Below are 27,129 nucleotides of genomic sequence, written 5' to 3'. Positions count from 1 at the left end.
GTCTTCTATTAAAGGTGAGGCTAGTTTATTCAATTACATTTGCCCAGCAGGAAGCAGATTTCTACCAAAAAGTCCAGTCTAACACTCATTTTAAGGCTGAGGCAACAGTACAAGAGGCAAATTAATTTACCAAGATTGGAAAAATAGTGTGTAAGAGAGGCAAAATTTAAATCCATACCTTCTAACAATGTCTTGCATCTAGTAGAGACTTAATAAATACATATTAGTTTGAACTGCCTCCAAGTTCGGTTCACTCTCTACTATCTCTTTTCGTTATAGTTTTTTATTTTTATTTTTAAAGAATGTCATGTCTTTCTACTCTACTGGATGTTCCGTAAAGGTAGAGACCTCATCTCATTTAAACATCATACCTCTCTTAACTGAGCACACTGCTCTGTTCATTCTTTATGCTTACTAAATATTTGTTGAATGGAACCAAGCTGGATTAATTTGAATCCATATGCCAGATATTTCACAGTTGACTATTATACCCCAAACTTCTCTTGAAAAACATCTGCTTTAAAATTCATTTTAATGAACATTTTTTTAGCACCTATTGTGTGTAAGACTCTAGACTAGTCATTGAAATTGTAAAGATTAAAATTATCTCTGCTGTTAAGGAGCTCCCATCTTCTGAAAAGATGCAACATTTTCAACAGCACATTCCAATTAGAAGGAAAATCATACTCAGCTTACATATAGATCATATATATGGTTTATATATGATCTATATGTAAGCTGAGTATGATTGTGTGTGTGTGTGTGTGTGTGTGTGTGTATGTGTGTGTAGCCTATAAGTAGGCCAAGTATGATATGTTTGTGTGTGTGTATGTAGTCTTATGTATGTAGGCAACTGCATATTCTATGACCATCAAAATGTTAGAAATTTTCCTGTTCAAAAGTATTATTGTTTCTCAACTGTGATTCCTTTCCTGGAATGTCTGAGCTCTTTTAGGGAAGCTCAATCTTTTTAGAAAAGGTTCAATTGTTATTACATATTTTCAAAATGAAAATTGTAACAGGAATCGGGATTCTTGGCTCCAACTGCTCTCTCACTCTCTTAGGAATATTTGTTCTCTTGGTTTTTGTACCATGGGAGATTAGAACAGAGAAGTAAACACAAAATAATTTCATAAAGAGAGCCCTCACTATCGGGGAGGCTAGAAAAAGCCTCACATAGGAAATGGCCTCTGTGTAGGGATTTAAAATAAGAAACAAAGATGTGAAGGGCATCCCAGACATAGAGGATATACATGCAAAAAAGCATCAATGGAGTAGCTAGGAGGCCAGTTTGACTAGAATAGGAAGTAAGTGAAGAGAAAGTATAAGAAACAAGACTGAAAAGGCAAATGCCAGTTTTATTTTTGTCTAGCTCTGTAATTTTATTAGTATAGGAATCCATGGGAAAGAAATCCTCTGCACTGACACAGTTTAGGAAATTTTAATTTATAGGTGGCACACTGGATAGAGTGCCAAGCCTGGAATCAGGAAGACTCATCTTTCTGGGTTCATATCTATCCTCAGACACTTACTAGCTGGGTGATTCTGGATGAGTCACTTTACCTGTTTGCTTCAATTTTCTCATCTATAAAATGACCTGGAGAAGGAATTGACAAACCTCTCCAGTATTTTTACCAAAAAAAATCTCAAATGAAGGTCAGGAAGGAAGGAAGGAAGGAAAGAAGTAAAGGATGGAGGGAGGGGAGGAGGGAGGAAGGAAGGAAGAAAAAAGGGAGGAAGGAAAGAAGGAAGAAAGAAAAAAGGGAGGAGGGGAGGAAGAAAAAAGGAAGGAAGGAAGAAAAAAGGGAGGAAGGAAGAAAGGAAGGAAGGAAGGAAGGAAGGGAGGGAGGGAGGGAGGAAGGGAGGAAGTAAGAAAGGAAAAAAAGGGAAGAAGGAAGAAAGAAAGGAAGAAAAAAGGAAGGAAGGAAGAAAAAAGAGAGGAAAGAAGGAAGGAAAAAAGGAAAGAAGAAAGGAAGGAAGGAAGAAAAAAAAATTGTATTCAGATAATTCTTTGGATAAGGCACTGAGACTTTAAGTGATTTGCTGCTGGTCACACAAACAGGTTTTGTCCATGCAGCTTTTACTTTATCTAGACTTATTAAGAACTAATTTTGGGGGGCAGCTAGGTGGTGCAGGGGATAGAGCACCAGCTCTGAAGTCAGGAGGACCTGAGTTCAAATCTGGTCTCAGACACTTAACACTTCCTAGTTATGTGACCCTGGATAAGTTACTTTACCCCAATTGCCTCAACAACAACAACAACAAAAAATCAAGAACTAATTTTTGGAGGCAACCTGACAGAAGGATCATGTTTTCAATGGAAACTTGAAGCAAGTTTCTTGATGATTCCTGGCACTTAAATAAATACCTATTTGAGGTTATTAATTGTTTAACATGATTTTCAACTATGATTTTTAATTTTTTTTCTTTTTTTCCAATGGCAACACAAAAAGGTTAGCCACTTTCAGAATCACTTGCTGATTTAGAGAATCTTAGTAACCTTTCAAGCAAAACTTGGCACAATACTAAACACCCTGTGTGTTTGTAAGTTCAAAGAATGTTCTTTGCTTTGTTAGTTGAGAACTCCCACCTATTCATATAAATAATAAATAAACAACAGTTAGCATTTATAAAAAACTTTAAAAATTTGCACCATGCTTTCCAAATATCATTTCATTTGATCCTGGAAACTAGGGGCTAAATATTATCCCCATTTTACAGATAAGGAAACTGAGGCAAGTAGAGGCTTAAATAACTTACTCAGAATCATATGACTAGTGTCTAAATTTGAATTCAAGTCCTCTTCACTCTATATACTTTGTCATCTGGCTACCCAAATAACTCTTCAACATACAACATAAACACAATGTTAACATAATAACAGTCAACATTCCAATATCTGCTGCTAGATGAGCTATGGCCACCACCATCGTGTTAGCCATTATTCTAGTCTTAGTATATTTTTTCTCAAATTAACACATTTTCCCAGGATGTCTAAAATCATGATTTCAAAAATTTAAATAGATTTTTAAAATTTTAATTAATTTTACATTACTTTAATATAAATTATCTCCTATTTTTGATAAAGTCCATATGTTTAACTCAAGATATAGCATTAGTCTCTGATTCAGGACAATACTATCTTATTGACTAATTCTAATTATTATCCTCAATTCTAATTCTATACCATTAAGTTAATATTCATGTAAACTTTATAGGAACTTTTAGACATGACATAATCATCCATATATGAGAAAAACAATGTGCTAGGTTCCTAGAAATTGTATAAAGGAAAAAACTGTGAACTGGAATCATTGTATCATAGTGTCATAGATTTAGATCTAAAGAAGTCCTTAGAGACCATCTGTTAACCCATTTATTTTACAGCTCAAAAAACTAAGACCCAGAGAAGTTAAAAATGACTTGCCCAATAGCCATCCAGAACCTGGGTTTACATTCTAGCTTTACCACTATATTTTCTGACAGTTTTATGAACTGTCATGAAGCCAATAGTAGAAAATTGCATGTGTTGCAATCTGGGAACTGCTAAAGGTGCATGTCTGTTGTCTGTACCTGGGAAAAGTTTGGGGACAACTTAGGCACAGCCTGGATAGGATCCTTCCAACTCTATTTCCCCATTTAAAGTAAACATTTTTGGATCTCAGTTTTCCTTATATAAAATAATGATTTCTTTTTAATATTGTTGGATTTTTTTCTTGTTATTTTTGGTGAGGCAATCGGTATTAAGGGGCTTCCCTAGAGTCACACAGCTAGTAAATGTTAAGTGTCTGAAGTCAGATTTGAATTTAGGTCCTCCTGACTCCAGGGTCGATATTCTCCACTATGCCATCTATCTGCCCCCCTAAAGTAATGGTTTCTGACTAAATGGTTTCTGAGGTCCCTTTCAGCACTGAATCTATGATCCCACATTCCTGTGAAAGGGAAATACTCTGAAGGGGACATCAGGAGATTTAGGTCCTACCCATAGCTCCAGTATGATTATAAAAGTTGTTTACTGATCATCTGGATTACTTACATAGGAGCTGTCACAAGTGGCTGCCAGACAATTCAGTGGATCTCTGATTGCTGCTATGTAGTCTAGGGTAGTGTCCAGACTATTCAGTGGATCCCCACAAAGACCAGGAAAAAGTTGCATGGTAATTATAGATATCAGACAAAGGGAGGAGTAGCTATAGAGCATCATGCACACATTAGTGTGGCTTTGGTTAAAGTTTTGGTTCACTGCTCATACTGAGCTGGGTTCCAGAGCCTGGGTGCAAGTCCAGTGCAGATAGTTAGATGTTCAGATACTCAGGGCCGACTTTTGTGCTGGTCAGTTTGAATAAGATTATTTGCTGGACATCATCTGTGTAATTGCTTTGTTCCCTTGATAGATTGAGGAGTTTGGAGAGTAATCATTTTAAAATTGCAGGAGAGAGTTCTTGAGGCTTTAGAGTAATTCTAGGAACTCACTCCCTTCTGAAATAGTGAGTTTTGGGGTACCACTCTGTAGAATTTAAGTAAAATTAGGATTAAATTTTATAAAGTTTTTAATAAGTAAAATAGTATTTAGATATTTCTCCTGAAGAGTAAGACTATACGTCTTTGTTCTAGAAAAATGAAAGAAGGTAGCTAGTTTGAAATTAATCCCAAAATGAAGAAAGAAAAAAAATTAGGTAAACCAATCTCTTCTTTGACATTTCGGTCTTATCCTGTTTTGTTTATAATCTTCGCCTGCCCATCTCTAAACAAATTAAACTTTTTTATTGGCAACATTCTGCTATGGGGTACCTCCTCGAGACTACAGCAATCACCCTAATGGAGGAGGATGATATCAGTGAGAAAGATCTTAATAATGTTAAAAAGAAATTTTTTCCTTGTAACGTCCTGTCTCTACTTACATCCCTTTTGCTCTATTAGAAAAGTATGGTCTCTTTAATCAACAAGAGGTGCAAGATAGGAGTTGTTTTTACTGTAAAACAAATACAAATCCCTGGTTACTAGAAGATCGAATAAAAAAAAAAAAGTGAAAAGTCTCTCAGAAAGTGTTGAGAGACTTCCTATAACCTAATCACTCAGCATGATATGGCTTCAGGGAAGTTTAGCAGAAGAGATGGCACAAGGAGGGGGATATTCAGTAAACCCCTTAGCCTTTCCCACTCCCCTCCACCAGAGTCATGCCTATTTCTCAATTGTGGGGAATTACTAACAATACCTTTCCTCTTCTTCCTTTTTGTTGAAGGGATTAGCAATACCCTTTATCCCCTTATCCTGGTTCCAAAGCCCCTAGTTATTTACTAGTATGTGATCTGCTCCACTAATTATAGGTCACTATGTCATTTGACCTAAAGGGAACCCCTTTCCTTGTGCCTTTTGTCCCCGACACCCTACATCTTTGAAAGTGTTTCTTGTAACTCCCCTAGATCAGAGATCTTTTCCCTCTTTTTGTTAACCTTGGCACATGCTGAACACTATATTATTATTATTTCTTTAATTGAATGTAATTATTCCATACCTGGTAATTCCATAATGGTTTTAAAATGCCAAAATTATTGAAATCAAAGATTTTTATATGTGATAATTTGGAAATGCAATTGATGTCACCTGAAGTTTTGTTTCATGTTTTAAACATATGATATTGTTTGTGTTATTATTGTACTTCTAAATTCTCTTATATGGTGAAATTTGAAAGACCATTATAATAGAAATGCTATTAGAGAAAACTTCCCTTTTAAATCTGGATACTGTTATACATTAATTGAGCTTTTAAAGGGATGTAATTAAAAAATAGATACTTAGAAAATATTAATATTTAATGAGATATATTTTGTCATAAAAACAGAATAAAATAATATTTACCATTACAGTAAATTTTCATTTGAAATTCTTAGCTGTTATGAAAGAGTATAGGGTGGTTTATAAAGATATAGTTTCCACATATTAATGATGAGTCAACTATTAGGTATTTACTGTATGTCTGAAGCCCCAGAATATGGATTGTTTTAATTTATGAGTAAAAGATTAATAAAATGTTAATTGTTAGAGAAACATCAGGAAAGATATTCAATTTCTAAATTGTGGTTAGCAAAATTTGCTATTAAAGGTAAAATTCCTGGGACTATAATTTACTATTATTTTGAGCTTTGATTATAGGGAGGCAAAGTTTTATGAATTGTCATGAAGCCAATAGTAGAAAATTGCATGTGTTGCAATCTGGGAACCACTAAAGGTGGATGTCTGTTGTCTGTACCTGGGAAAAGTTTGGGGACAACTTAGGCACAGCCTGGATAGGATCCTTCCAACTCTATTTCCCCATTGTGCTATTTCTTTTCTGAAAAGGAAAATTCCAACTATTTAATTCTGAGCCTTGCCCTATGACTATATAAGATTGCCCTATGACTATATGATGAATTGTATCTGAATTCATTCTTGGAATCAAACAGAGCTAAGGATTATGTTATAACTATGTCTCTCTCCTCCTCTTTTTTTTCTTTTAAAGCAAATTTCTATAATCAAGAAGTTTTATAAGAACAATACTAAATTTATTAAATAATAGATTGATAGTGGAACATCTCTGAGTTACTATAATAAGATGCAAGTATGAACATCTTATAATTTTAGCCTATATTTGTGGTCAAATTATAATATAGGGACAACATCCTCCAAAGGGGGAAATGATTAGACAAAGTAATAAAACAGAGATATAATGTGAACATTTTCTAGCTAAATGGAACAATAAATGTTGAGAAAAGCAACAGGATTAAACTGCTTTGTCTACAATATACATATGTATATAATTGGCTTTCAAATTCATTTCTCAGAGAAATTCAGGCTTTGAATATATTTTAGTAATAAATTCTCAAAATTGGATTAAGGATTTGTTAACTAAGGATTAAGGATTTTACACATAAATTGTATTGATAATGGCAAATAAAGTAAAATTATTTTCCCATTTCGAAAGCATCTGTCTGATAATTTTTAAAAAGCAGAATAAGCCATAAGTGAACTTCTTGAGAAAAAAGCTTTAGGACCAGGTGGATTTACAAGTAAATTATATTAAAGATTTAAAGATCAATTTATTCTGACATTATATGTTATTTGGAATAATAAGCAAAAGGAGGATCCTATCCTACCAATTATGAATAATGGATTTTTCTTAAATTAAAACCATCAGAGAACATTATTTATCAGAGGCATAAGCTAGAAGCCTTTCTAGTAAAATCAGATGTGAAACAAGGATGCCCTTGTCATCAATATTGATCAACATTGTATTGGAAATCCTAACAATAGCAAAAAGAGAAAAAAGAAATAGAAGGAATCAAAATAAAGAAGAAAATAACAAAAGTATCTCTTTTTGCAGACAATATAATACACCAACATTCTTATATATCACAAACAAACTTTACAAGAAGAGATAATAAGAGATAATTCATTTAAAATATTACTAAACAGTATAAAATACCTGGAAGTATATATGGTTAAAAAAAAAACCCAGGAACTATGTCAGATTTAAATAATTGGATAAATATGAATTATTTATGGGTAGGCAGAATCAATATAAATATTAGTGACTTGTCCAGGATGGCACAGTCTAAGCATAATTAAGAAGCCACACTTGAAAGAAGACCTTCCTGACTGCAGCTACCTTTCTGTCCACAATATCACCCCAATTCTGTTTTTTTTTATTTGACTTTGCTGTAAATTTGAAAATGAAGAAACTAGAAGAACTGGAAAATTGAGATACTAGAAGTATATAATTTAGATTGGAATATTCATCACTCAAGACTAGCCTCTTCTTGTTCCATTTGAATATTTGAGCATTTTCCAAGGCATTTGGCTACAGGGGAGTTTAGATTTTTGATTTGAAAAGTTTTACATTTTTCTTTCTCCATACACACATCTAAGAGTTTTTGATGAGATATAATATTAAAAGCCAGTAGATAAATACAATGGTCTATGTCAGATATGTAGCTTCCATAATGGAAGTCAGTTACACAATTGACTTCCTTTAGGTATATATGTCGATTAGTGTCATCATGGAGTGACAGGTAGGGGAGTGAGATGGGAAGACTTGTTTGAACTGACATAGACTGATATTAAACACTGTACACAAATGGCTCCAAGAATATGAATGGAGAACAAACATAATAACAACAAAAAAAGAAAATGAATCTTGTATAATTATAATGTTCAAGCTTGGCCCTGAAGAAGAAAGAAGAAAACAAACAGAAGGAGGAGTATGTATGTGAAACATTACATATGTTGTCAAACTTGATAGTTGGTCATATTAATTTAGCTGAAATGCTATCTCTTTTTTTTTTCATTGCAGGGGATAGCTAGCTGTCTGTGGATAGGCAAAGGGATATAATTGGAAATGAAGGTGATGTTAAAACAGAAGCTAGCTATGAAAAAGTTCTTTTAATGTAGTTTCTAACCTACTTCTCATTCTTGTAGGTGTTGAAGTAATGGTAAGAGCATCCAGAAAAGTGTTTCATCTGTTCAATAGTGTTTGAAGTGTTAAAAGTGAGAGACAGAGATACTTGTGGTATCAAGTGGCCATTACTCTGACCTTCGATTCTGTACAGCATGGCAAGCAACAAATCAGTTGAGGAAATGAGGTAGGTCACCATCATGAATTAAGATCTCTTTGTGCTCTGAACTATTGCTTGTTCTTTTCATATGTATAAAGCATTTCCACCCCAGTTACTTCAAAGGTATTATTTCTTCTAAATAAATGATAGATTTAAATAACCTCATCACAATATTCTGTGCCAAGGAGTCAGGTTGAACAGTCTAGAATATTATCAAATGTCCTGGAATGTGTATTTGCTTTATGTAAAATTTTATCACTTAAATTGATTTTGAGAGTAAATTGTTCAATAGTTTCAAAGATGATGAAAGTGCTCAAAAGAAAGGGTAAGGCTAAGACAATATATTTATTCAAATCTATCCAGTTTAACAAGCATTTATAAAGCCCTTGCTAAGGGTAAAGTGGGGCAAGGTGATGGCACAGTGGATAAAGCACCAGGTCTGGGATCAGAAAATTGATCCTCATGTGTTCAAATCTAGCCTCAGACACTTATCAGCTGTGTGACATAGGGCAAGTCATTTAACCTCGTTTGCCTTCTATACTGTAAAATGAGCTGGGAAAGGAAATGGCAAACTCCATTATCTTTGCCAAGAAAACCACAAATGGGATCACAAAGAATCAGAGATAATTGAAATGACTCAACAATAATGTATAAAGTACTGAGATAGAACAAACAATCCTCTGCTCTAAAGAATTAACACTCTGCTGGTGGAAATCCACCATTTCCAGAGATAGGGATAGTCAATCACTTATTAAGCACTTACTATGTACTAGATCTTTTTACTATTCTTTAGGGATATAAGGAAAGATAAAAATTAGTCTGCTCTCAGGAAGCTTATAGTCTAATGGGGTGACAGTATATATACAAAAAAGAGACAGATATGTCTGATATATCCTGATATGTACAAACAAGATCTCTACAGAATAAGCTAGAAATAATCGACAAAAGGAAGGCAATAGTATTAAGAAAGAGCAGGAAAGTTTGCAGGAAGTAGGATTTTACCTAAGACTTGATGGAAACCAAGAAAGTTGGGGGGTCAAGATGGGAAGGGAGAGACTTCCAGGCCTGAGAGAAAGTTTGCAAAAATGCATGGAGTCAGAAGATGGAGTAGTATCATTGTGCAAGCATTGTGAGGAAGTCGGTGTTATTAGATCACAGTGTGTGTGTGTGTGTGTGTGTGTGTGTGTCTGTGTGTGTGTGTGTGTGTGTTGGGTGGAAGATAGTTAGGAGAAGAGGAAGGACACATTATTCTTCAATTCCCTCCTTTTTTTCAGAATTATTGACTTTTTAGGAAATGGCACCAATAACTGGGGAATTGGCAAAGGCCTGTATAGAAAATGGTGCTTGAACTTGGTGGAAATTGAATGTTCTAAGAGGCAGAGAGAGGAGAGAGAAATGAGGAGAGGATACAATCCAGGAAAGCAAATGCACTACAATGGGAAATGGAGTACCATATGTGAGAAACAGTGAGGCAGGGTAGACTGGACCTTAGAGTATATGAAAGAGAGTAATATAGAAGTCCTGGAAAGATAGATTGGGGTCAGGTTGTAAAGGTCTTTAAATGCCATCAAGAGGAGTTTATATTTGATCCTAGCTAGATAACCAAAATGCTTGTTGAACAATTTGATATTATTCTAGTAGAATATAAGCTCCTTGTGGGCAGGGGTTACTTTTGTTCTTCTTTATACACCAGCCTCTAGGATAGGACCTGGTATATAGAAGGTCCTTAATTTTTATTTATTTATTTATTCATTCATTCATTTTATTGATGTTCTTTACATAAAATTAAGTTAATCAGTCAACTAGGTTTTGTTAAGTACTTTCTGCGTGCCAAACACCATGTTCTGGCTTTGGAGACACAAATAGGATGAAGGAAGCAATCTCTACCGAATTGAATTGAATTGTTATATGATGGGTCATGATTTAAGTTCTATTATACTAGATCAACAGCAGTAGGACCAAGAGTCCTAGGAACTAACAGCACTAGTCCTCTTTAAATCATTGGTAGAACAGCTTAAATGTCATTCCCTGATAAAATGAGGATTCCTGGTCTAAAGAGTGAACAAAAATGTTATTTTGCCCTTTCCTAGAAATATTATTCCAGAGTGTAAAGGCCAAAACTCAGAAAACTCAAATATTTAGTTTAGTAACTTGAGTTAAACTTTGGTATACATTCAACTGGAAATGGACAAAACCTGATCTTAGTTCATTCATTATTGAGAGACAATAATAGGAAAAGAATTACTATTAATAATAATAACTAACATTTATGTCTCATTTTAGCCTTATATCAATTATAAGGTAGGGTCTGCAAATATTAACCCCACGTTACAGATGAATAAGCTGAGGTGAAATGAAGCTCTTTTGGCCATCATCACACTGTCAAACTAGATGATGTTGTAAATAGGAGTCCACCCAGCTCTCTCCTGACTTCCAGTCTAGTATTCTTCACTGCCTTTTATAAACTGGGAATAAGTCAGATAGATTCTAGTAATGATTTCATTGAATGAGAGACAATCTTGAAAATGTACATATGCCCTGACTAATTTATTGCTCTCTAGTTAATTTTCGGGTTATGAAGATGTAGTAAATAGCTAAAGGATTTCCCTCTGGTTTAAAAACAAAGTTTGAAATCATGATAATTCTTTTTTAAAACTAGTAGTAATCAATAAGCTATATACAATTATTAAATGCCTAAAACATAATAATAATAATAGTTAACATTTCTTTAGCATTCACTATTTGCCACTGTGCTAAGCTGTTTATAAATATCTCGTTCGATCCTTACAACAACCTTGGGAAAGAGGTGCTCTTAGTGTCCCATTTTACAGATGAGGGAACTGAGAGAGACAAGGATCAAATGGCTTGCCAGGATCACACATGTAATAAATATCTGAGGTTTCAAGTCTACTTGACTTCAGGCCCAGCATGCTGCACACTGCCACCTAACTGCTACTTGCTAGAAGCACAAAGAAAAAAAAAATGGACTAAGCGTTGAGTTTTCAGTTTGCAGCTTAAGGAAATAAGAATAAATGTGGAGTGATTTGAAAGGAGGCATTATCAGCTAGAGGAATCAGAAACAGACTCTTCTTAGAGGTGTCCTTTGCACTAAGCTTTGAAGGAAAGTAGGGAGTCTAAGAAGATGGGGTGGGGCTGGGGGAGGGCAGTTCCAATTCCTCATGCCAGTTCCAGGCATGAGGAACAAGTGCTGATGAAAAACAGGAGATGGAGCTGAATTGGCTTCTATGAGCAACAGCACCTGGGTCAAGATGACTAGCAGATATTTTGTACTTTATAAAATCTTCTAATGGGAAATATGAGGAATCTATTCAACAAACAAGTGATTATCTTGATTTCTTTGATAATTAATATTTTTTTCTGCACACATATATTGTATCTAGGATATACTGTAACCTATTTAACATGTATAGGACTGCTTGTCATCTGGGAGAGGGGGGTGGAGGGAGGGAGGGGAAAAATTGGAACAGAAGTGAGTGCAAGGGATAATGTTGTAAAAAATTACCCTGGCATGGGTTCTGGCAATGAAAAGTTATTTTTAAAAAAGAGATAATATTTTTAATGCTCTCCCCAGGACAAAACAAGTTGTGAATTGCTTATACAGACACCCCGAAGCAAGTCTTAAGCTGATTTGCTTCCCGTGGGCAGGAGGAGGATCTAACCATTTTGCAAAATGGGGCAAACATTTTCATCATTCAATAGAAGGTTAGTAATTTATTGTTGTATTGTCTGCTGTTTCTAAAACTAGTAGTGTAATATCAGGGAAACTGAGGTGAGTAGAGACTGATTTAATTTTTAAATGGAGAATTTAATAAGCTAGCTGACCAAATGGGAATATGTTCCCAAAGCATTCAGTGCAGGGAAACTGAGGCACAGAGTTTATATAGGATTGTAACTAGCAAAGTAAGCAAGTGATAATAGAAACAAAAAGAACACAGGTAATTTCCTTATTTATCATCAGGCAGTTGTTATACAAGAAAAATATTTTTCACAGTCTAAAGCAGTAACAGGATGCATACAATGGTGGGAATGGGTTTAAGGGGACCTTTCAGGTCAGTATTTTTGGAGAACAATAACTGATCTTATCTGTTGAAGCACCTTACAGGTGTGATGCCCAAATAAGCAGAACAAAAATAGGCAAGGTCATTCTATGGTCATGCTTGTCACTTTGATCTAATGTGTAAGGCGGCTAAATTCAGGTTCTCATGAAAAACTTACAGGGTCCTTTTTGATTCAAAAGTAGCATGGGCATGATACTAATGTGAAAGGTGGCAAAAAACCCTCCTTGAAGTTATCAATTGTTAAGTTATTAAGCGTTCATCAAGTGCCTGACACAGTGCCCTCTAAAAGGAAGTACCTCCTTTCAGGAAGAACTCACCAGTGGGAGCAGGAGGCTTTAGGGATGGAAGGGTCTTCCACAGTGAGGAGGCATCTGAAGCATTTTCATGAAGATTGGCTGATTGAGCCAATGGATCCAGGAGAGGAATGAAGGGTGGCTGGCCTGGACACTTCCTCAAAAATGGAAGTCAAATTGTTAAGTTTCAGTTTCAACAAGATGACATGGAGTACCTGATTTCTTTCCTTCCCTCTGATAAAGCTTCCTCTTTCTGTGGCAACTTTTAGTTCAATTCATAAAGGTTTTTTACAAATTTTCTTACACAGTCACAAAGTTTTTTACAATTGTTTGCATAGAGGACATTATGCCAGGTGTTGAGAAAAGTACAAAGTTTAAATAAGACATCCTGCCCTCATGGAGCTTATTAGTCTAGGAGGGGGGGTGTGAAACTTACACTGATGACCATATTTTTAAAGAAATATATAATAAATGGAGAGGCAGAGTAGCATTCTGGGAAAAGCTAAATGATTAGAATTGCTGTTGTTTAGTCATGTCTGCATCTTCATGCTTCCCATTTAATGTTCTCTTGACAGAGATACTGAACAGGTTTGCTATTTCCTTCTCCAGCTCATTTTATAGCTGAGGAAACTGAGGCAAACATAGTTAAGTGACTTGCCTAGATGATTATTTCTCCTTTGTTCTCTGAGAAGACTAACAACATTGGGATGTTTTTGACTTGCAAGTGAATGGATTTAAGAGGTAGGGCTGTGCAAAGTCTCACTGTCTCCTCCAGAATCACAGTTAGTAAATATCTGAAGCTGGATTTTAACTCAAAAAGATCAGTCTTTCTGACTCCAGGCCCAGAACTCTATCCATTGCACCATTCTGCTGCCTTGAGGAGTTTAAACCCCAATTTAGCCATTTACTATCTGTGTGACCTTGGACAAGCCCTTTACCATGTCAAAACCTCAGATTCCCTATCTGCAAAAGGAATAAATTGGACCGGATCATCTCTAACATCCCTTTTATGCTCTGTTTTAAAATACTCTAATATGTGTGTTAGAGAAGTATGCAATAAAATAGTCTGTGGGTGCTGAAGAGGGAAGAGTTTATTACTGACTTAAGCTGGAGAGGAATGAGAGTTTGAAGTTGCATTTGAAGCAAGTAAAAGTCAGGACTTATGAAGACAAAACCATCAGTGTTTGGTAACTAGTTGAACAGAAGGGACAACAGAGAGAAAAGGGGTTGAAATAATTTTCACAGTTTGGCTAGGGAGTCTGAATGATTTATGGGGACTTGTGGACTAAATAATGACCTCAGAAGGAGGAAGGAGCAGGTTTAGGGGGAAGAGAACTAAACTCAGTACTAGACATTTTCAATTTTGTCAGTGCCAGGTGAGCATTCAAGTGGATGATACAGTTGGAAAAGTGGACATTGAGCACAAAGCTGAGATTAGAGCTAGACGTTTGTAAACAACTATACCAAAGTGAGCAGAAAAGCCATGGGAGTAAATGAGATTGCCAAGAGGAAAGGAAACAGGGTCAAGGACAAAACCTTGGGAAAATAGCTATCTTAGGGGATTGGAAAGAGGAGGGAGGAACAAGAAAAAAAAAAAGAAAAGAACCAGAAGAGTAAGAGGTCAATCAGAAGAAGGTGATTGGGATCATTGGCTTTTCATCATAGCAATTGGAGCAGTAATTCTTTGATATCAAGGATGCTAGATTGGGGAAACTCCTATCAGTACAGATAAACACTTTCTTGGTGTTAAGTGCTAAGAAGCCTGACCTCAGCCAATTTATGACAAATGTGGCTCTGAATCCAAGTTTCTCTGGCTCCAAAGCTGGCTCTCTCTGGCATGGAGCCCCTAGGAACATCATAAGAGCAGAAATTATTTAAAACTTGAACCGGCTTTAGAGGATATCTTAGTTGAACCATTTAACAGACTAGGGAAATTGCTTTAGTTCATATGAATAGCAATCTCAGGGCAAAGGAGAGTTCAAATGCATCTCAGATGTGCAAGTGAAACAATCCAGTGCTGTACAAGGGTCAAAGAAGATGAAACCTGACCAAAAGCCATAGGAGCTGGTAATGAGACAGGTGATAACATTTTGAAGTGCTGTTTCAGCAAAGTGGAGGAGGCAGAAGCCAGACTGCAAAAGGTCTAAGAGAGTAAGAAGGAGAGAAGTATAGGGAACATTTTCTATATTTAAATTTTGTTTTTAATCAAAGCAATTCTTTCACTCAAAGGTCAGAGATCAAGTAATTCCTTCAAGGGAAGGAAGTAGAATGAAGATCAAGTAGATTTATTTCAGGCTTCAAAAATATTTAAAAAAAAAAATCATCTATTTGGAATAGAGTTAAAATGGCAGAGAAAAAGCAGGGACTAGCCTGAGCTCTCCCCCAAACTCCTCCAAAGACCTTTAGAAGTTTGATAGGAAAATTCTGGGGTGAGAGTGGAGTACAATCCAGCAAGACCACACCAGTACATACTAGGCCCCAGTAAACCAGGAATAGACCCTAGCAAACCAGAAACAGATCTTGGAACAACTGAATCAGCAGTGTCAGCAGCTGCTTCTGGAGCTCTCAGCTCACAGCCGGTAAGGAGGTCGAACAGAGATTACAGGGGTCTCTTTGCTGGCCCTGAGACAGGACTGTTTGCTTTGATCAAACTTGGATCTAGGTCTCAGTCCAGGGCAAGAAGGGGCACTAGCATATCAGAGCTTATGGCCACAGGGAAGTGGAAATACTTCTTGCAATTCCAGGGCAGAAAAGAATGCTTCTATTCACTCAAAGACCAGAGTTCAGACCAGGACAGCAGTAAACACAACTCTATTTAAATCATACCATCTTGGAAAAACTGAAAACTTACAGGTCCCTAGAAGTTTCTCTGAAACAAGCTGCACAAAACCCCTGAATGTTGGGAGAGTACACCCTTTATCCTAGAAACAAATTCCTAAGACAAGAAATGTTTTAGGAAACAAATTCCCAAAAGACAAAAAATGAGGCTGGAAAATGAGCAAGCAACAGGAAAAAAATCTAACTAGAGAGAAATACTATAATGGCAAGGAAGATCAAAAACACATTCAGAAAAAAGCAAAATCAAAACTCCTACATTCAAAACCTCAAAGAAAAATGTGAATTGGTCTCAGACTGTGGAAGAGCTCAAAAAAAGATTTTAAAAATCAAGTAAGAGAGACAGAGGAAAAAATTGGGAAGAGAAATGAGAGTCATGTGCATACATACACACTACACATACACACACCATGAAAAAAGAGTCAACAGCTTGGTAAAGGAGGTACACAAAAAATACTATAGAAAATAACACCTTAAAAAACAAAATAGACCAAATAGTAAAAGAGGTACAAAAAAATCCAGTGAGGAGAAAAATGCCTTGAAAAGCAGATTTGAACAAATGGGAAAAGATATGTAAAAAATTCATTGTAGAGAAGAACTCCTTAAAAAGCAGAATTGGTCAAATGGAAAAAGAGGTTTAAAAAAAGAACTTTTTAAAAGGTACAATTAGCCAAATGGAAAAGGAGGTACAAAAGCTCAATGAAGAAGATAATTCCTTAAAAATTAGAATTGAGCAAGTGGAAACAAATGACTCTTTGAGATATCAGGAAACAATCAGACAAAATCAAAAGAATGAAAAAAAAAAGAAAACAATGTGAAATATTTGATGGGAACAAGACGTGACCTGGAAAATAGATCTGGGAAAGATAATTTAAAAATCACTGGACTACCTGAAAGCCATGATAAAAAAAAAAAAGAGAGCCTAGATATCATTTTTCAAGAAATTATTGAGGAAAGCTGCCCTAATATTTTAGAACCAGGAAATAAAATAGAAATTGAAAGAATCTACGAATTATCTTCTAAAAGAGATCCTAAAACGAAAACTCCTGGGAATATTATAGCCAAATTCCAGAGCTCCCAGGTCAAGGAAAAAATATTGAAAGTAGCCAAAAAGAAACAATTCAAGTATCAGGGAGCCACAGTCAATACAACACAAGATTTAACAGCTTCTATATTAAAGGAGCAGAAGGCTTGTAATACAATATTTCAGAGGGCAAGAATCACTTACTTAGAAAAACTGAATATAATCTTTCAAGAAGAAAATGGGCATTCAATGAAACAGAAATTTTTCATGCATTCCTGATAAAAAAGACCAGAGCTGAATAGAAAAGTTGACTTTTAAATACAAGATTCAAGAGAAGCATAAAAATATAAATAGGAAAAGGAAATCTTAAGGGACTTAATAAGGTTGAACTGTTTATATTCCTATATAAGAAAGTGACACTTGTAACTCATAAGAAGTTTCCCATTATTAGGTCAGTTACAAGAGGTATATATAGACAGAGGGCACAGAAGAGTTGAATATGAAGGGATGGTATTTTTTTTTTTTAAATTAAGGAGTGAGAAAGTAATACAGTGGGAGAAAGGGAAAGGAAGTAGTAGATTATCTCACATAAAAGAGGGAAGAAAGAGTTTTTATAGTAGAGAAAAAGATGGAATTTACTCAGAGAGAAAAAAATACACACTCAGTTGGGAGTAGAAATTTATCTTAACCTACAGGAAAATAGGAAGGGAAGGAAATAAGACAAGGGGTGACATTGCTCATAGAAGAGAGGGTGGATTGAGGAAGTAATAGAAGCAAAACCCTTTTGAGGAGGGATAAAGTGAAAGGAAGGAGAAAATAGAATAAATGGGATAAATGTTTTGAAGGGAAATAACTATGAAAAAAATATGAAGCAACTTTTTCTGTTAAAGGTCTCATTTCACAAAAATATAGAGAAATGAGTCAAATTTATGAAAAATAAGATTCATTCCCCAATTGACAAATGATCAAAAAAATATAAAGTTAATTTTCAGGTACCAGCTCATATGTATTAGATTAGCTAATAAGATAAAAGAGAAGAATGACAAATGTTAGAAAAAATGTGGGAAAATTGAAATACTAAAGTACTGTTTGGAAAATTGTGCACTGACTCAACCATTATGTAGAGCAATTTGGAACTCTGCCTAAATATTTATAGCACTTCTTTTCTGGTGGTAGAGAATTGGACATTGAAGGGATGCCCATCAATAGGGAAATAACTGAGGGGTTCTGGTATATGATTGTGAAGGAATACTATTGTGATGTAAGAAATGATGTTAGATGCTCTCAGAAAAACCTGGAAAGACTTACATGTATGAATACAAAGTGAAATAAAAAGAATCAGGAGATTATTGTAGACAGAACCCACAATATTGTAAGATGATCAAGTGTGGATAACTTCACTGTTTTCAGCAATACAATAATTCAAGACAACTCTGAAGGATTTAGGATGAAAAATGCTTATTCATCTGATGAAAACATTTAAAAAATGAAAAAAATAATATGCATAGTTTCATAGAGGATTTTAAAAAATAGACTATCTTCATGGACATGAAACTGACAAAGAGAACAAAGATCTCTTTTTGTATGTAGTTTATTAATTTGTTAAAGGCATTTGACTCAAAAAAAAAAAAACATGGCTTGGAAGGCTCTCCTCAACATATCTCTTATGCATATATTAAAATCATGTTAGATGAGATCATGGAAATGTAATAAATTTGTCCAATACTTTGCTTGCCAAGCATTGGCATCAAGTGAAATGAAAAATAAAATATATGCTGATGAAAGATATAAAATGTCCACCCAGACTTTAAATAAAAACAACTTCAATTCCCCAAAAAAGAGAGCATACTATCTATCCCCAGAGAAAGAAATGATAGAGTCTGAATACAGATTGAAGCAACCTTTATTTTTTACTTTCTTTATATTTCTTAGAGTTTTATTTTGGTTTGTTTTCTTTTACATGACTAATGAGGAAACATGTTTTGTGTGACTTATACATATATAATCTTTATCAAATTATCTGCCCTCTTAATAAGGGAGCTGGAAAGGGAGGGAGAGAATTTGGAACTCAATTTTAAAAATGAATGTTGAAATTTGTTTTTACATTGTAATTGGGGAAAAATAAAATACTCAATTTAAAAAATCATTTATCTGCTTTCCCTGAAGGAAAAGCTAAAAAGAGGTTTTCTCTGAGATCCAACCTTTATAAAATTGTGAAGTAGGCAAATTTGTCTTTAGCACTTGTCCAACCTGCTCCTCTTCATCTTGTGAATGTCTCTCTTTGCACCTCCCCTCCAATCCCACTCTAGTCCCCCATGAATTTAATGATCAAAGGGGAATTGGAGAATCAAAGGTATTTATAGAAGTCTTTTTCAAAAAGTATATATATCTAGGACCTATCATCCCAAAGCACCTCTCATTTAAGATAACAGAGACAATCTAAGATGTGTGTCTATACATGCCCACATATTCAGGAAGGACAAATTGAGGTTTTAAAAATTCATTTTCTGATGTATTATCAGTTGAAATGGTTGATGTTCTCAACATTATCAAATTATATCAGAGCAAAAAAAAAAAAATGTCTCATTCAAAAGAACCTTTTTGAAAGGAGAGGTGTGGCACTAAGTACTTTCTAAAAGCTTTATAGAGGAAAGCAAATCAACTAGCAGGAAATGAAATCATCAGCATTGGGAAAACACAAGATCCCTTTAGAGGCCCCCAATCAGTAAATGCCCTTGAGTGAATTGAGATGCAAGTCATGGCCAGTTTTTCTGGATAGGTCTCAGTACAATTGCAATGCTTCCAGGCAAGTTACTAGTGAACATTAGAGAAGGAGAGGGTGAACAATTGAGCTCTCTTTTCATTAGAATTTGACAACGAGAGCAGAAAGAACTGTTTTGTTATTTTCTAGTCAGTTATGGAATTTTCTTTATTAAATTTTTCTTCCTCCGTGAAGGAAGATACATCTCATAAAAATTAGGTGATTTTAAAAAAATTGATTTTTCTTCCTTTCTTTACTAGGTCTTCACATCTGAATGACTGAAAAATGTGAGGTTAAAAACATGTGATTGAAATTATTTATTTAAACACTAAGACATATAGAAACAAATAAATTTTTAGTAAACTTGTGACTCCTATTATCACTTTCCATTATCTTCCATTATTGTCTCTGCTCCTTAGCAATGAGAAATATCCCATCACTTAAATGATAAGAACACACACATATATAAACATAAAATACATATACTTATAAATATGCATATGCATGTGTACATGTGTATACACATATACATACTCATATTGTTTATTCTTAGTTTTCAAAGAGGATCAATGACGTCACAGGTAATATCTTGACTTGGGAGTAAATCAGATTTAAATGAGGCAAGACTGCATAAAATCATGAGTCTCTGTTTTCCTGAGTAATTGAAGAACAGTGGCAGAACAAAAGTGAAGGCAATTGGCAAGATCAGTGGATGACGCTGGCATCTCCTGTGCTTGATCAAATTCTAATATGATCCATTAGATCCTGCTTTAGACACCTCCATGGTTGGTAGGATGAATTGTTCTCATCTGCCCATTCCTCCATGGAAAATCCTCACATGCTTGGGATTGACACTCTCCCTTAACTCAACTACCTTCTCTCTACTTTAGTTCTCATGCTGAGATAGTTTACTGAAGTATAGCCATTGTGTATACTTTGATTTCTTTTTTTTTTTTCCCCCCCGAAGCAATTGGGGTTAAGTGACTTGTCCAGGGTCACACAGCTAGGAAGTGTTAAGTGTCTGAGGTTAGATTTGAACTCAGGTCCTCTTAACCTCAGGGATAATGCTCTATCCATTGCACCACCTAGCTGCCCTGTGTATACTTTAATTTCTTGGAGCCACAGGTGAAAATTGAATGATCCATATAGGTAAGACAGTGAGCCTTACACAAATTAAAATCAAAGACTCTCAAGGTAAAAAACAACAACAAAAAAGGATTTATTGTGATCAGAAAGGGCAACTCTCAACAGACAAGGCTTTAGTAGAGGAGTGCAAAGCACAAATTGCAAAACAAAAGATTATATAGATCTTAAATTCAGAAGCACCTCCCCCCCCCCCGCTTTTCTCCCATTGTCTGGGGGTGTCCAGGCTTATACCCTAAATGTGGAAATCTATCCCAGAAACAAGAGTACTAGTAAATAACAAAATCTTTACCCATTAAGTTCTTAAATACTAATTAAGAAGTGGAGGAACAGGAGGGGAAATGTTCGCCCAAGACAATCAAACACCTGCAGGTTTTTAATTATAGCTCAACTTGTTACTGAAGAATCTCAAGTCACAATGAGGGCATGGGTCAAAGCCATAGTCTTATGAGAGGTCTTTATTCACTTTATCCCATTCAGATAGATAGCAAAGGTAGATGTGTACTTCCTCAAAGGATCATAGCAAACCCTTATACTAGAAATGTTCATCCTCCCTAAACATCCCCTGTGCTCTACATACATATGTATTATATACCTACTGGGCTAAGTACTAGCAATACAATAACAAAAACTAAACCATCCATGCCCTCAAGGAGCTTATGTTCTATAAATATAATAGACATTTGCATGTGTTTTCAGTATATTTGATTTCATAAGTGTGAGGGAGCTTCCAATGAGGAACTTCTTCCCATGCAGGTGGGTACCTTCTTTACAACTTAGTCTTAAAGACTTTTTAAGGCTGGTGAGAGGTCAAGTGTTTTGCAGGAGTTATGCTACCAGTATACATACATACATATATATAGATACAGATATACATGGCAGAAATGTACATTGATTCACCTTTATGTATATATAGGCAAATATATGCACGTATGTGTGTGTACATATGTATTTATGGCTGATCAATGAGAAAAATAAATAATACAAGATAAAAGAGGTAGAAGTGATGGATGGGAAATAGACCCTACCATCCAAGGGAATCTGGAAAGACTTCTTGTAGGAGGTGATAGAGTATCGGGTTTTTAAGAAAATTAGATTCCCAGAGTGAAACTCACTCTGTATGCATGTAAATGAATGGAGATCAATCTGAGCAAAGTCACAGAAATAGAAGAGTGTTTCTAATGTGAGAAGAATGACAAGACTAGTTTGACTGGACTATGGATTGATCAGAGGGGAATGATGTGCAATGAGGCTAGAAAGGGAGGTTGGAGCCAAATTATGAAAGACTGAAATGACAAGCTATATTTTATATTTGACTAACTGACCTATCCTAGATGAAATAGGGAGTTACTAGAGTTTATCGAGTAGGAGAGGGACACACTCACTTTGCTTTAGGAAAATCACACTAACAGTTAAGTAAAGGATGGATGAAAAAGGTGAGAGAGTTTTCAGGTGGAAAGACTAATTACCAATTAATGATGTGATAAGGTTTAAAAACACTATTAATGATTAAGGAGTGTATTCATTGTACAAATTTATAAAGGAAGATTTTGATTAGAGATTAGGAACAACTTCTTAACAATAAAATTTATTCGAATCTATACATATTGCCAAGGTAATTTTGTTTTAGTCTAATCTTTGATAGTCTTTCAGATTAGGAGGGAAAGTTATAAGTGATATAAAGGACTTTGGCAGGAGGCAAAGATCTAGACTAACTCCTTGACATTCCTTTTGCATTTGGGATCCTGAGACAAATCATAACCAAGATGCAAAGGAAAAGAAATAGAAAAATCATCATTCTTGTATTTCATCTCCAAAAACCTCCCTTTGTCACATGAAGACACACATAGGCAGCCTTGAATAAATACAGGGGCCTAACGATTGTTTGATAACAGTAAATTTTAGGTGGAGAGATGCAAAAAATGACTGTCAGGAGACCCAGATTCTCATTCCAGCCCTGACGTTGTCTAATTGGGAGACTGTTAAAGTAATTTAGCCTTGTGGTTTATACCCATATTTCTACATTTGTGGCTAGAAATATGTGGCTCAACCTCAGAGTCCCAAACTTCTCTGGTATGATAAAATAAAATTACATGTGTGAAGGAACTTTATGAAGGTGTAATTCTCATGCCAGACTATATAGGTTATAACTATCTTGTGTTATCATTTTGGGGCTTAGTTTACCTTTTCATGCTTAGGATACCACCAAAAGGGATCATGCAAAGCTGAAATCATTCCCACCTAGTTTTCTAAATAACTTTTCATAGCAATGATTCTACACTAATAAAATAGGTAGTCAACAAGTACTTATAAAGCCCTTACTGAGTGCCAGGCACTATGTTTAGCACTAGGGATGTAAAAAAAGGGGGGGGGGGGGAAATCCAGATATCACCTTGAAGGAGTTGACATGTTCTCTGGCCTCCTTTTCCTTTGCAGAGGGACTCAAGAAAAGAGTTAGAAAGTGTCCCAATCTAGTCAGTTAATGTCATAAAATATTTACTAAATGCCTACTATATGTAGAGTACTATATTAGTGTTGTAACTCTTATATTGGCAGATTAGATCACAAGTCAATGCCATTGGTCCACTCAGTGGCATTTTCTTAACTCAATGTCACCTCTTAGCACTTCTTTAGAAATAAGGCACAAAAAGTCAGAGGCTATGTATTTTCCTCAAAGAGAAATGGGCCCCTTTCTCTAAAGCTGTTGGTGATCTCCTCTTCAGTAAAAGTCATTTATCCTGACTGTCTAGTTAGTAAACATAGATCACCTTTTCCTCAAGGAAAATGTTCTAATTTTCCAATGGCTAGGAGATCCTTCTATTGATTGTTTAGACTTCTTCCTTTAGTATTTTGTTGTTGTTCAGTCATTTCCATTGTGTCCAATTCTTTTGACCCCATTTGGGGTTTTCTTGTCAAAAATACTGTGGATATTTTGCCATTTCTTTCTGTAGCTCATTTTTACAGATGAGGAAACTGAGACAAACAAGATAAATGATTAACCCAGGTTCACACAACTAGTAAGTTCTGGATTTGAACTCATTGAGTCTTCCTGAGCCATCACTCTATTCACTGAGTCATATAGTTGCCTCCTCCATTAGTATACATTAAACAAAATAAATAGATGCATAAGAAACATAGTAGCCCAAATAACCACCGCAATTTATAAATAATAATAGCCACAAATAGTAATAGAGGCTATTTTGTAGTTCAGTGAGTAGAGCACTGGACTTGGAATCAGGAATACTTGCTACACATACTTAGTAGTCATATATTCCTGGATAAGCCATTTAACCTTTGTCAGACTCAGTTCTCTGTTTATAAAATAGAGATAATGTCGTCAGAGGGTTGTTATGTAGATCAAATGAGATAACACATGTAAAAAGCTGTGCAAACCACAACAAAAATATCTGGTTTCCATGAAATTCAAACAAAACAAAACTGCATGTTATTTTGAACAAGATTTTATTAAAATTGGCCCATTTTTAAATGTTTTAATTAATTCAGTTTTGCAATTAAATAAAATGTATTTTTTATCTTTCCCTCTGACTGCCCCTCCCATTTGTACATTTTAAAAAAATAAACAAAACAAATATACAGAGAACAAAATAATTTCTCACGTTGGTCATCTCTAACGATCCATATCTGGATTTTAAGTCTATCTCTCCAGCTGGAAATGAATAGTATGTCTATTTATCTTCTGGATGTGCAATTTATCAATGCCCTAATCAGAATTACAAAATCTTTCAATATTATTTTTTTCTTTAAAACTGTTTTCATTGTATAAATTATTCTAGTTCTGCTCACTTCACTCTTTTCATAGAGTTCATAAACTTCTAAACACTTAATGACTCATCATCCTTAGAGCATTTAAAATGCCATGGGAAAACAAACCATTTTTTTCACAAATAAACTGAAGTTAAGATAAATGTTCCCACAGGATCTTCCTAGAGCTGCTTCTAAAGACAGAGAAGTTCTGACTCTCATGATAGAAGCAAACAACTCTGTAGTGTCAGAAATTTAAAAGGCAATGAAAATGTGTTTTTATTCCTCTCAGGGCACAGTAACAGTTGAGTATATAAAGAACAGTCTGCTTATTCAGAAAATTATGAAAATGGCTTTCTCCTCTTCAGAAAAGGGAAGAACAAATAGTCTTCAGACATCCTCTTGGTCATAGTGAAAGATAAAAGTGAATTGCTTTGTTGACTTGGGTGTCAGAAACAAACAATACATTATATCAGTTAATTAATAAGCATTTATTAAGTATTCATTATGTTCCAAGTTCTGTGTTAGGATTTAAGAGAGACAAAAAAAAAAAAAACAAAAACCCACCAAATAGTCATTCCAAAAACAATTTTCTATAGAGTAAGGCAGCATGTACCAACATAAGAAAACATAAATTTTATTGTGAATGAATGAATTTTTTAACTGATTAAGTATGTACTATTTAAAAAACATTATGCTAAATCTTGGGGCTACAAATACAAAAGGAAGGACAGCCTGTCCCCTCACAGAGCTTACATTCTACTTGGGAGAAATAACATAGAGATGAATTATGTTCAATCATGTCCAACTATTCATGACCTCATTTGGGGTTTCCTTGCTTTTGCCATTTTCTTCTCCAACTCATTTTATAGATGAGGAAACTGAAGCAAACGGGGTGAAGTGACTTGTCTAGGGTCATACAATCAATAAGTGTCTGAGGCCAGATTGCAACTCAGGAAGGTGATTCCTTCTAACTTCAGGATCAATACTCTATCCAAGCACCACCTGGCTGTCCTGTAGAGAAGAAAAATGAATAAATACAAAATAAATATTTGAGAAGGGAATTAAAAACCTAAATTTCAAATCTAGTTGTTCTTGACAAGCCTGCTAGAGAAAATGATGCAAAACATGGGAAACAATCTATTCCCACAATCTATTTATCCTTAGGAAATGTAACATCAAATATATTTACCTCCTCATACAGCATAAAAGAGAGGCATTAAACAGGACCTTTGTATCGGATCATCTTTGTAGACCTCAGGTACTGTGCTAGGATAATTCTGGCCATTTGATCTCAGGGCTTAATTATGCTGTGATGCCCAGTAATTTCTTTCCATTGAACCTCTCTAATGTCCAATGAATGATTGATGAGACTTACTTTGCTCAGAACTAATGTAATTGATACACCTGAATGCCACCAGCAGGAAGAAGCAGTGTTGGAGGAAAGGTGTGCAGAGAACTCTTATTCATTTTTGTACACTGAACAGTTCATTCCATAGAATAGGTGCTAACTATTTGTTAAAGGAATGCATGACTAAACAAGTCACTCCCTCTCTCATTTACTACCTCTATGACCTTGCTTAACTAACTTAACTAATTTAACTAACACTTAACTAACTCCTCAGTTTCTTTACCTTATAAAATAAGAGGATTGAATAAGATAACCTCTAAGGTCATATTTATGATGACCTTATTATATTATTATAATTGATTAATATATTATATTTTAATATAATAATTAATGTTATTATAAGATGACATATTTAACAACTAGCTCTAGGGTTAGTATGTGTGTGTGTGTGTGTGTGTGAATACATCATATATTGAAATTTTATCGGTGTTATTAACATTTTCTCCATTAATCTCATAAATCTAGACATTCAACTAAGCCACATTGTCATTATTATTAATTCATCAGTTTGAGAATAGAAGAGCAATAGAGTTGCCTAGCAGCAGAACAGTGAAGACCACAAGTGGAACAAATTTCAGAAAAACAGCTTTGTATAGAATGGATTACTTTGGAAGGGACCCCAGAGGGATATAAAGGCCTCCATTCCAGAGTTATGGCCTTTTGTTGGTCTTGTACCTCTCTGCTAGGTTTCTACAAACATTTTCCCATTCTCTTCCACACACACTGCATGTATTAGAGACAAGATGTGGCCCATCTTCATGGGCAGAATGAATGTTTTGATTATTATTGAATGTGTTTATTGAGTAATCACAATGTTATAGTTATTCTCATTTTTACCTTATAGGTAAGTAAATATTTTATATTTAATTGTCTAATGGTAATGTCATAACATATTTTGTGTAAATAAGAAACATACTTGTAGGGGATTAGGAGCTACAGGGATGAGTAGTGTCAGTATTTACCCCCTCTCACAACAGGTTTATCCATAGGTCCCTGAGAAACTTTGAGATGAAACACTGTTATTTTGATCCTTTGTGGAAAATACCCCTATCAGTATGGAGACAAATTGGGCTGAGTAAGCCAGTACAGAGAACAAAAGTAAAGACCATATCCCATTTGGTTCTCACAATAACCATATGTATTTGCAATTATTTTATTGATAAATATATGAAATTTTCTGAGCAGAATTATTATCACTTAGATTGTTTTCATATAATTCTATATTAAAAT

The 27,129-nt window shown here is 35.0% G+C and overlaps 1 protein-coding gene across 3 annotated transcripts in view; it reads left to right on the top strand.

The window, feature by feature from the left end:
• OLAH (oleoyl-ACP hydrolase) overlaps positions 1–27,129 on the top strand; it is a 68,983-nt gene that overhangs the window by 31,994 nt on the left and 9,860 nt on the right. For all 3 annotated transcript variants that reach the window (XM_003771913.2, XM_031939938.1, XM_031939937.1), the window contains 2 exons: positions 8,455–8,618; positions 12,184–12,314. In XM_003771913.2, coding sequence (XP_003771961.1) covers positions 8,587–8,618; positions 12,184–12,314 — 163 coding nt within the window. In that variant the 5' untranslated portion in view covers positions 8,455–8,586. The remainder of the gene's footprint in view (positions 1–8,454; positions 8,619–12,183; positions 12,315–27,129) is intronic.

This window comes from Sarcophilus harrisii, chromosome 5 (assembly GCF_902635505.1).
Source record: "Sarcophilus harrisii chromosome 5, mSarHar1.11, whole genome shotgun sequence".
NCBI lineage: Eukaryota > Metazoa > Chordata > Mammalia > Dasyuromorphia > Dasyuridae > Sarcophilus > Sarcophilus harrisii.
Note: the sequence above shows the minus strand (reverse complement) of the source record. Positions and strands in the feature narration are given on the sequence as shown.